The sequence below is a fragment of the Geotrypetes seraphini genome, chromosome 2 (assembly GCF_902459505.1).
Source record: "Geotrypetes seraphini chromosome 2, aGeoSer1.1, whole genome shotgun sequence".
In the NCBI taxonomy this organism is placed as follows: domain Eukaryota; kingdom Metazoa; phylum Chordata; class Amphibia; order Gymnophiona; family Dermophiidae; genus Geotrypetes; species Geotrypetes seraphini.
In genome coordinates, this window is record NC_047085.1 from 313,797,255 (window position 1) to 313,809,383 (window position 12,129).

Sequence of the window (12,129 nt, forward strand, 5' to 3'; positions counted from 1 at the left end):
GACACCGGCACACTCGCCTCCCGCCGCGCCGCATAACTTAATTGCGGACCTTCCCGCGTGCCAGCTGCAAGGCCTTCGCGTGCCATAGGTTCGCCATCGCTGGTATAGAAAATTGAATAAATAAATAAAATCCAAAAAAACGTTTGTGAGTATCCAAGAAAAGCATGAAGCTGTCAAGATAGCCTTCAGTTGTTCAAGCCTAAATAGGCACTGCAGTAGCTAAGATACATTAAATCAGTGTTTCTCAACCTGCGGTACGTGTACCCCAGGGGGTACGAAAGCTGCCTGTTGGGGGTTCGTGGACTAGCCACCACCTGGGATCTCTCCCTGCCTGCTCTCCCCCCTTCACTGAAGCCACCGCCACCAATTCCTCCTTGCACCACCCCTGAAGACGACCCTGCCACAGAACACACTCCATTCCCACCCACCCCCACAGCAGCAACAACAGGGATGGGACAGACCAGTCACGTGCAGCTACTGCACATGGCCAGCCCACAAGCCTTTCCCCAGTGTCAATTCTGATGTCAGCAAGAAAGTTTTGGGTCAGTCAATCACTGCCTGGCTGGCCCGGAATTTTCTCTCCGACGTCAGAATTGATATCGGGGGGGGGGGGGGAGGCTTGTGGGCTGGCCACATGCAGTTGCTGCACGCACCTGGCACGTCCCTGTTGCTGCTGCCACGGCAGTGGCGGCAGGGGTGGGAATGGAGTATGTCGGGTGGCAGGGTCGGCTTTGGGGGTGGGGCAGGAAGGAATTTGTAGCAGCGGTGGCTTCAGTGGGGGGCAGGTAGGGGGAGAGGAAGAAAAAGTTAGATTCATGGAGGAACAGAGAGAAATGTTGGCTGGGGAATGGGATGGGGAAGGAAGTACAACCAGAGACTCATGAAATCACCAGTCAACAAAGGTAGGAAAAATTATTTTATTTCCAATTTAGTGATCAAAATATGTCAGTTTATATATTTTGTATATATTTTGCTTTATATTTGTCTATTTTTTCTATTAGTTGTTACTGATTGCATATTTTAAAGTCATCTGCCTTGACCTCTTTGAAAAAAACCTGAATATAAATAATTAACATTTTCTCTGGGTAGGCTTTGTATTTTTTAAATTTTATGTTTAACATTATGTATTAATTAGATTATATTGTGTGTATATGAAAAATGGATAGAAGAAATTGCATTACAATTAGTACTATTATTATGGGGGGTGGAGTCAGGGGCAGAGTTTGGGTGGGTCTGGAGCGGAGCTTGGGCAGGGGTACTTGGTTGGTATTTGTTAGGCTTGGGGTGTATTTGGTTTGAAAAGGTTAAGAAACACTGCATTAAATCAATTGTTATGATGGTGGTGAGACCAAATATTTTCATGCAAGATTCTCACTCCTTAGGAGCATAGATCCTGTCAAAGTTGTAAAAGCCTTTCAAGCCTAACAATGTAATGTAATTTTATTTCTTATACACACCTTACTGACAAATAGTTTCTAGGGACTTTGGGAAAAGGAGGTCTGTATGGAAAGATTAGGTTCTTACCTCAGTAATTTTCTTTCAAGTAGATAAGACACTCTATTCCTAAACTTGTGCGTAGTCAAATCCCTTCTCACAAGAATTCTTGTAGGGAGCTTCATTAGCATTCTTGTCCTACATCTCCCATCTCTCAGTTTGTAGAGTGTCTGTATACTAGAAAGATTACCAATGTTAAGAACCTAATCTTTCCTTCTAGTAGACAAACACACTATCCCTGAACCTGTGGAATATATCAAATCAGTCCCCTGAGTTTAGGGTCAGACAAATGAGCCTGCTGTCAGAACTGAAGATCTGAATGAGGAGTCCTGTTAGATCGCCACATTCACTCTTTAAAACTTTGTGAATGTATGAAGAGAAGACCAAGTGGCCACTCTATAGATTTCTTCCAGGGACCCCACCAAATATTTCACCCATGAGGAAGCTATGCTTCTAGTGCAGTGCACCTTCCTGGATATAGGCAGATGTGCTAAACAAATATTTCTGTTCTGTGTTCACAGAAGAAAATCCTGGAGAAGGACCGAGATTGTCTGGCAAAGTTACATGAGAAAATGGAGTAGATTCTGCGCCGTTCACGGAAGAGGGTGTTTATGAGCAACTTGAAAAACTGAAGGTGGACAAAGCGATGGGATCAGACGGGATCCATCCCAGGATACTAAGGGAGCTCAGAGAGGTTCTGGCGAGTCCTATTAAAGACTTGTTCAACAAATCTCTGGAGATGGGAGTGATTCCTGGGGATTGGAGGAGAGCGGATGTGGTCCCTATTCATAACCCTATTCATAAAAGTGGTCACAGGGATGAAGCAGGCGAGCCTCACTTCAGTTGTTGGAAAAATAATGGAAGTGTTGCTGAAAGAAAGGATAGTGTACTTCCTTAAATCTAATGGGTTACAGGATCTGAGGCAACATGGCTTTACAAAAGGTAAATCGTGCCAAACGAACTTGATTGAATTTTTTGATTGGGTGACCAGAGAGCTGGATCGAGGACATATGCTAGATGTAATTTACTTGGATTTCAGCAAAGCCTTTGATACAGTTCCTCATAGGTGGCTGTTGAACAAACTTGAAGGGCTGAAGTTAGGACCCAAAGTGGTGAACAGGGACAGAAACTGGCTGTCGGACAGACGCCAGAGGGTGGTGGTTAATGGAAGTCGCTCGAAGGAAGGAAAGGTGACTAGTGGAGTCCCTCAGGGTTCGGTGCTGGGGCCAATCCTGTTCAATGTTTGTGAGTGACATTGCTGAAGGGTTAGAGGGAAAAGTGTGCCTTTTTGCAGATGATACCAAGATTTGTAACAGAGTAGACACCGAAGAGGGAGTGGAAAATATGAAAAAGGATCTGCAAAAGTTAGAGTAATGGTCTAATGCCTGGCAACTAAAATTCAATGCAAAGAAATGCAGAGTAATGCATCTGGAGATTAATAATGGGAAGGAACCGTATATGCTGGGAGGAGAGAAGCTGATATGCACGGACGGGGAGAGGGACCTTGGGGTTATAGTGTCCGAAGATCTAAAGGCGAAAAAACAGTGTGACAAGGCAGTGGCTGCTGCCAGAAGGATGCTGGGCTGTATAAAGAGAGGCGTAGTCAGTAGAAGGAAGAAGGTGTTGATGCCCCTGTACAGGTCATTGGTAAGGCCCCACTTGGAGTATTGTGTTCCGTTTTGGAGACCGTATCTGGCGAAGGACGCAAGAAGACTTGAGGCGGTCCAGAGGAGGGCGGCGAAAATGATAGGAGGCTTGCGCCAGAAGACGTATGAGGAGAGACTGGAAGCCCTGAATATGTATACCCTAGAGGAAAGGAGAGACAGGGGAGATATGATTCAAACGTTCAAATACTTGAAGGGTATTAACGTAGAACAAAATCTTTTCCAGAGAAAGGAAAATGGTAAAACCAGAGGACATAATTTGAGGTTGAGGGGTGGTAGATTCAGGGGCAATGTTAGGAAATTCTACTTTACGGAGAGGGTGGTGGATGCCTGGAATGCGCTCCCGAGAGAGGTGGTGGAGAGTAAAACTGTGACTGAGTTCAAAGAAGCGTGGGATGAACACAGAAGATTTAGAATCAGAAAATAATATTAAATATTGAACTAGGCCAGTACTGGGCAGACTTGCACGGTCTGTGTCTGTGTATGGCCGTTTGGTGGAGGATGGGCTGGGGAGGGCTTCAATGGCTGGGAGGTTGTAGATGGGCTGGAGTAAGTCTTAACAGAGATTTCGGCAGTTGGAACCCAAGCACAGTACCGGGTAAAGCTTTGGATTCTTGCCTAGAAATAGCTAAGAAGAAAAAAAATTAAAAAAACTATGTTACTATGTTTTCCACTTCTGATATAAGCTGAAGAAATGGCCATACAAATTCATCTGGAAATGGTTGCTTTTGAGGCTGATTGGCCTTTGCGGGCAGCCCCCGCCAATAAGAACAGATGGTCCAAACATTCAAAATTCATTCATAACCTCTAGGTACCACAGTAAAAGTCCGCATATATCCAACAATTTTAACACCCGGTCACTCTTTCTCAATCCCAAGGGAAGGCAGACAAGAGTACTTCTTGGTTGATGTAGAAGCTGGAAACCACTTTTGGTAAGAAAGATGGGACTGTTCTTAAGACCACACAAGAATCGGAAATTCTGAGGAAAGGATCTCTGCATGACAAAGCCTGTAGTTCCAACACTCAACAGGCTGAGGTAATTGCCACCAAAAACACAGTCTTGATAGTGAAGTCCATCAGAGAAGCTTGATCCAGAAATTTGTAGGACAATCTAGCCAGTGCCAGGAGGACCAGATTAGGGTTCCATACTGGAAAAGGGTGTCACACCGGGAGGATGGAGCTGCAACACACCCTTCAAAAATCTGGCCACATCTGAATGTGCGGCTACAGTGCTCTTATTAATTCTGGGCCCAAAACAGGAGAGTTCCGCAATTTGAATTTCATAAAGTAAATCGCTAGGCCTTTTTCCAGACCTTCCTGCAGAAAAGCAAGTACCACAAATATTGTTGCAAAGTTCAGGTCCTCCCACATCCAAGCATACCAAGCGTCCCAAGAGTGGGATCCTCTGCAGCACCGAAAAGCCTCGCAAACAGTTAACAAAAAAGACCAAATTTAATTTAAAATAAACACGAGCAGAAAAGTGAGGCTCCTACCAGCTCACTTGTAGAGAGACAAATGAGGAATTGGAGGATAGTCCAGAGAGAATGCTAATGAAGCTCCCTAAAATAATTTTTGCAAGAAGGGATTGACTGCCCAAAGGTTCAGGAATAGAGCGTCTGTTGTACTAGATCTTAACTCTTGTGGCTTTTCTGCTGTATTTCAGAAAACCACTCTGCTAGAAAGAACAAAGATACAAGCTAATCATCATGGAGTTCAAAAGGAGCTTTCTGCTTTTTTTACTTTTATTTCAGGACTGGGTGATAAGCATAAAAAAATAGAATAGCAGGTTCAATATCCTCCAGTAGTCATGGCTCAAAGAGAGAATCTACCCACAAATGTTAACCAGTAAATGACAATAATTAGTAGTACTAATCGTGTTGACTGTTGGGGGGGGGGGGGTTAGTCTCACTAAGTTACAAAAATATAAAAAAGGACTCCCACTCCTGCCATTATCAGAGTGAACAGGAAAATAAATAAAAAAATCTCAATTACTGCTTTTCTTTTAAATTGCTCAAGTATAAATTCTAGCAAAGAAATTCTAATCAAATCTGGCAGTCTGAGGTATCACTTAATTAGTTCAAATGAGATTTTTGTGGCACTGGCTTGCATTTACACAGATGTCTCATTTTGATCTGCTGCTCGTTACTGCTCATTGAAATAAACCCAGCAAACAATGGCCTAGGCATAAAAAGAAATTGGACATAGACTCCCTCCAAATTTATCACAAAATGAAGGCACCTTAAGTTCAAGTGGTAGGCAGTGTGTGTTTCAAATTAAATTTAATACACAGGGCCGGTGCTGTTTGGGAGGGCTGTACTTCACTTAAAATTTTTAATTACGATTGTATTTTTATTTCCCACTGCAGTTCCTTGTGACTCTGCGCAAGTCACTTAACCCTCTCCTGATACAGGTACAAAATAGGTACCTGTACATAATATGTAAACTACTTTGATTATAACCACAGTAAGCTGTATTATCAAATCCCATCCCATTCTCTAGGCTGATATTTTCCATTCCTCCCATCCTCGGGCCCAATCTCTCTCAATTTATCTTCCTTCCCTGTGACTCTAAGCAAGTCATTTAACCTTTCATTGCTGTATATACTGTAATATGTAAACTCTATATATTGTAATATGTAAACTGCTTTGATTATAACCACAGAAAGGCAGTATATCAAGTCCTATTCACTTTCCCTTTCTTCTCCTCCATTATCTCTTTCTCTTCCCTCCCCCTCCACAAGCAGGGACACAAGCTTAGTGGTGAGCGGCACTAAGCTCTTCTTGTGACTGTTGAGTTCACCACCTTGACCATAGTTTCCAGTGGTAGCCAATTCTGCTTGTTGGTCTGTAGCTGACTCCCTTCCCTCCCTCTCTCCCCCATCTGTTTACCTTAAAGGTGGTCTGTCACCTCCAAGCCTCTCTGCTGCACACTTCCACTCCCAATCCCTGTCCTTAACACAATCTGACATCAATATAACCTCCTCCAGACTAACTTAAAGGTGGTCTTTTGTTGGTCTATGGCAGCGACAGCATTGCACATATACTGCCCGTGGCTTGCTCTGAAGCTTTCCCTCTGGCCCATCCTGCTTTCTCCGTCAACACTTCCTGTTTCTGCATGGGTAGGACAGGTCAGAGGGAAAGCTGCAGAGAAGGCCGCAGGTAGCATATATGAAACGATGCTGGGGATAAACAGAAAACCACTTTCTGCCCCTGGACAGACCTTCAGGCTACTAGTCAGTCCAAGCCCTGAGTGAGACCTCAGACCCCCAACTACACTGTGTGCTGTGATGGGGGAGAAAAAAAAAATCACAGCTATCCCCTTAAGCCCAAAGGATTTTTCCTGGAGCCAAACAGCCTGTACTCAAGCCCTTAATAAATCAGGGTGTTAGTTAGCTCCAAGGGGCATGGACCCCAAGCTCTAAATAAATCAGGGTGTTAGTTAGCTCCAAGGGGCATGGACCCCCAAACTCTAAAAACTGTTAGTGCAGGCTGGCTACACAGGCACACCCTAAGGGTTGCCCTGCTAGCAGTAGATTGCTCTGAGCTGCCCCAAAAAAAAGGATGGAAAAAAATGAAAATACTAAACTTAAGCAGAGCAGAAAAGACACCTTCTCAATTTGCTTGTAGAAGGAAAACTGGAGGTGGCAATACAGTCTACTGGAGAAAGGAGGAAGAGCTGAAAGATGTAAATAATATCCATCTGCAAACAATTCACAACCAGGGGTATAAAACCTATCATCTAGAATCCTTTGCACTACAAGGTAGATTTGCAAGGGGGAGAGGGAATGTGGAATATCAGGTGGGGGAAAGAAGTCAGATCGCGCTGAGAACAGGGGACTGGAGTGAAAGATCAGAAGAGGGATTGGAGGAGACAGGAGAAGTTGAGATGTGATTATCAATTAATGATGCATTAATTATAGATTAACTGTGATTAATTTGCAGGCCTACTGTACTACTGTCCTGTGCAAATGATTAATTGCAAGGAGAAGCAGCTCATCAGGTTATGAGTTTTAATTATGCCACAGAGCTGAAGACGGATAGAATTATTCAGTGATGCAACAAGCTCTGGCCACTTCTGCTGCTTCAGAACAAGATACTGGGGAAAGGGACAGTCCACAAAACTGCCTACAGCTGCAACAGAGCTGGGGGTGGAGTGGGCCTGCATTGCTCCTGTTAAGACTTACTCTATGCCTCACTCTTTCAGTCGAGTCAGTTGAGCACTGCCACACCTGGAGATACCATCCTGTGCAACTGCTTGGTTCACACAGTGGGTTGTGCAAGCCTTGTTAATACATCATTACTTCTGGGTGTCAGGTCAAAAGCGCGCCGGGACAAAGGCGCGAGCAGACAACTGAGCGCAGCGCGGAGGCGCTCGCCGAAGAAAAAGACTGTTTTTAGGGGCTACGAGAGGGGGTGTGGGGGGGAACCCCCACTTTACTTTATACAGATCGCGCTGCGTTGTGGGGGCGTTGTGGGGGGTTTGGGGGGTTGTAACCCCCCACATTTTACTGAAAACTTAACTTTTTCCCTGTTTTTAGGGAAAAAGTTACGTTTTCACTAAAATGTGGGGGGTTACAACTCCCCAAACCCCCCACAACGCCGCCGCGATCTGAATTAAGTAAAGGGGGGGCTCCCCAACAAAAACCCCCGTCGCAGCCCCTAAAAACAGTCTTTTTCTTCGGCGCGCACCTCCGTCTTGCGCTCAGTTGTCGGCACGCGCCTTTGTCTTCCGCGTTACTGTCTATGAACCATACTTCTGTAATATACAGAACATGAATGTTTCACACAAAGTTAAAAAAAAAAAAAAATAGCAATGAAGTGACTCTCCATGCACCCAACTGGAGTGATTGCCACAACAAAATGACAGTCACTGGGGTTCAAAACAAAGCCTCAAGCAGCAATTTATTTTTTTTTTACCCCATTGGTGCCTGCACTTGAAACTGAAGGAAAGCATGGGGTCTGCCTTACTTCTCATACACACTAAGGCAGCTTTGATGCATCCTGCCCCTTCCAATATCAGGTTGCAAGAGTGGTGTGATGAGGCAAAGTCACCTCGAACAGACATGGGCGGAAGGCAGCGTCCATTGTTTCTTTGTTTCATGGGCTTGTCATCTGCAGCAGCAATGGCAGTGGGACTTGGGAGTGATCTGTGGCTATCAGAAGCAACACTTATGCTGGCCGTTTTCTTTGTCCCATTGGCCCACCCCTTGGAAAAACACTCAGACTGGCCAAACAGCCAGTTTTATTTATGGTTATGTTTATTTATGGTTTTATTTATGTTTATTAAAATCTTTCTATACCGCCTATACAGCCAAAAAGGATCAAAACAGTTTACATCAGAACAATCATATTTAAGAAAAGAACTTCATTAAAAATAGGATAGGAAAGAAGAAGAAAAAAGGAAAAGAAATTAACATCTGTATAACATATCCGTCATAACTATTATATAAAATATAAAAATATGTAAATACAAATTAATCAAATTAATGCACGTTGCAGTCCCAAATTCTATTATTCAATTTGAGAAAACCATTTGAAAAAAATGTGCTTTTAGAAGCCTCTTTTTTTAAAAATCTACAACAGTGCTTTCAAATTATACATACAATTATCATCAGAAATTATCATCAGAAATTAATACAAAATAATTATTCCCTCCCACCCTTGCTTGAGAACAAAAAGAAATGTTTTAAATTATACATGAAATTAAAATCCCAGACAACACTTAAGTATATAACTCCCACCTCCCTCCCACCCACCCTGGATATGCAATCTCAAAGGGAAGATATGAACAAATTTTGTCAATGGACCCCACATTAATTTAAACTGCTTATTATGGCCCGATGTTTCCGAATTAATTTTCTCATATTTATAATACAAACATAAAAACTCCTACCAAAAGGTAAAATGGAGTCTGTCCCAATTTTTCCAGTTTTTAGTGATCACCTGCATGGCTATCCCAGTCATAATCATAAAGAGCCTATCTAAAAAAGGTTTAGTCTGTAATGCTGTCCCACATATTACCATCTCATAGGTCAATGAAATTAAGGATTCCAGTATCAAGTTGATTTGCCCCCATATAAGTATCAAAGGACAATAGACTAATAAATGATCCAGTGTCCCTACATCAAGATGACAGTGCCAGCATCTATTAGACTTGGAACAGTCCAACTTTTTGTAAACGAACAGGGGTCCAAAAACTTCTATGTAACAAATAAAACCATACCTGTCTCATAGATGCTGACGCTGTACACCTCATCCTCCAAGTCCAAATCCGTATCCATTGAGTAGCAGAAATCTGCTGCTTAATCTCAATGCTCCAAATGTCTCTCAAGCTTGTTTTTGTTTTTTTATTCAAATAGTCAGATATTAATTTATACCACTTGGCTGCTTGATGCCCTAGCAAATCTGTGTGGAAGCATAGGCCCGGCAAGCTATACTGATTATTTAAATTACGCCACTCAGGGAACCCCTTCTGAATGTCCTGCTTCATCTGCAACCACTTATATGCTTGAGACTCTGCAATGCCGAATGATTGTTGCAGTTGTGAAAAATCAATTAACTTCCCATTTGATAACACATCATCTAACGTGCATATGCCTGCCTGCAGCCAATGCATCCAGAGGATCTTTGAGAAGTGAAGATGACAACTTTGCCATCACCACTTTTCACTGTTTTATATGTTTTATTATGGTGTTTGTTGATAAAGGCATCACGAAATAACCAAAAAAATTGAAGGAGGCTTAAAGTGCAAGGCATTTTATTTAGTACATATACTTCCCCCTCCGTATTCGCGGGGGTTAGGGGCAGAACCAGCCTGCGAATATTAAAAAACAGTGAATAATATTTGGGCCGGTTCTGCCCCCAACCCCCACTTCCCCCAGTTATTTTAAGCCCTGAAAGCCCCCCTTAAGCCTTACCCGGTGGTCTAGCGGGTTTTCAGGCAGGAGCAATGTTCCCATGCTCCTGCCCCGTGCAGATCGCTCACAGGAAATGATCTCCTGCGGTCTCTCGAGCCATTTCCTGTGAGCGATCTGCACGGGGCAGGAGCGTGGGAAGATTGCTCCTGCCTGAAAACCCGCTAGGTCACCAGGTAAGGCTTAAGGGGGGGGGCTTACAGGGCTTAAAATAGCCCGAAAAATGAAAGTGAAATTTTTTTGTTCAAAACCGCAAATAAGCGAATCCTTAGATACGGAATTCACGAATACGGAGGGGGAAGTGTATTGCCTTTAAAAACAAAGCTGGACCAAGATTTTTTTTTACACACACACACACACACACACACACACAAATACAAAAACAAAACAAAATGAGAAACAGAAATAGTCAATTCTGCATTTTTTTTTTTTTTGAAAATACTAATATTACAAAGAAACAAAAAGTAACCAAATTCTGATTTCTTACCACGGTGATACTGACTGCATCATCAAACTGATGCATTAAAACACTGATGACTGCAGAAGCCAGAAGCAGCATAAGGAGTGGATTTTTAAACTGAGGGGAAAAAAAGATAAAATAGTCAGTTGTAATATTTGAAATAAAAGCTCTTCCAGCTCATGTGCTCTCTCTCTCTCGCAGCACTAATGCTCTGTATAATCCAACTGCAAAACTGTTAAGCAATGGTGAAATCTTCTCCCAACCTAGTATTCAGAGCCAACAGGTCCTTTTACAAAGGTGTGCTACATGGTAGAACAACTTTATAAAAGCCCGCTTCAAAGAGCTGGGTGCAATTTGCTATGGCAAGGAAGACCCAGTAATTACTTTAATTTAGACAGAAAACATTCTTAGACATGATTTTAGAGTTTTTTTGTGCAGATATTCCCCAAGAATACATTAATAGTGCACCACAGTTAGGGCTTCTGGCTTGCAACCACTTTTATTTCAAAAAGTGCAGTAGGAGCTTTCAGCTGCAGGCATAGTCAACTTCTTGCAGCTGCCAAAATCGCCAATGCCACAGTGGTGTTAATAGCTTTTGCTAGAAATGACAGCACTTGATGGAGGGGGGGGGAGAGAAAATTGGTCCTACTGCAATTCCTCTTGGTCTCTGCACATTACTAAATGAAAATACATGAAATTCAAAAGCACTAACCATAAGGTAAGTAGATCACACTCTCCCCCTTAAACACACATATTGTTCTCCTCCCTTAGCTCGTCCTCATCAACATGCTCTCCTTCCCCACTCATCCTTCTTCAGCATTCATTGTCAGTTCTATCTTGCCATTAAAACACATTCCCTTACATCTTGCCTTTTCCATTTCATATGTCTCCCTATCATATGCCCCCGGTCTCTTCCAAGTCTTCTTTCTTACCACAAATGTCCCTTTACTCCATTGTCCCCAGCCCCCCATTCCCTATCATATCTCGTCCAGCTTATCTTCCCTCCTGCATATGCCCTCAGCATTTCATTCCCACCCCCACTTCCTACTCCCATGTCTTCCAGCACATATTCCATTATACACTCCTTCCTCCTGCATGTTCCTTTAGCCTTTTTTTTTCCTTGCCAAGTAAATCCAGCCCCAGCTATAACAAGTTTATTGTTCTCAGCAGTAATGAGGAGTAAGTTTTTCTCCTATTTAGCCACCATTTTGGCTATAGGTTTCTTGATGCCAGTAATACATAGTGAACTTTGTTAACAAATGGGAGATCATCTCTCTAGGGGTCTCCAAAGTACTGCCCGCGGGCCACATCCGGCACGCGATATGATTTAACCAGCCCATGGAAGGATTGTGCAGAAATGTCAGTGCCCAGCACCCACCTGCCCTCTCCCAGACTTATTTCAGACCTCCGCCAGGCCACCAGGCTCTGCACCCTGTCCATTGTACCTCCTCTGCCACGGGTACTATTCAGGAAGCCGCTCAGCACCGAGCAGCAGCGCCAAAGCACGCTCCTGCTCAGTACTGCTCAGCGGCTGAAGCCGGAACTCATGGTAGCGACCGACTAGGTTAGCAGCGGGGCAGGAGCGAGGAAAGCTTGCT

General features: G+C 43.4%; 1 protein-coding gene across 3 annotated transcripts in view; it reads right to left on the minus strand.

The window, feature by feature from the left end:
- The window catches only part of ATP2C1 (ATPase secretory pathway Ca2+ transporting 1), a 262,616-nt gene that overhangs the window by 176,421 nt on the left and 74,066 nt on the right, over positions 1-12,129 (minus strand). For all 3 annotated transcript variants that reach the window (XM_033930018.1, XM_033930021.1, XM_033930019.1), the window contains one exon: positions 10,559-10,648. In XM_033930018.1, the coding sequence (XP_033785909.1) occupies positions 10,559-10,648 (90 nt within the window). The remainder of the gene's footprint in view (positions 1-10,558; positions 10,649-12,129) is intronic.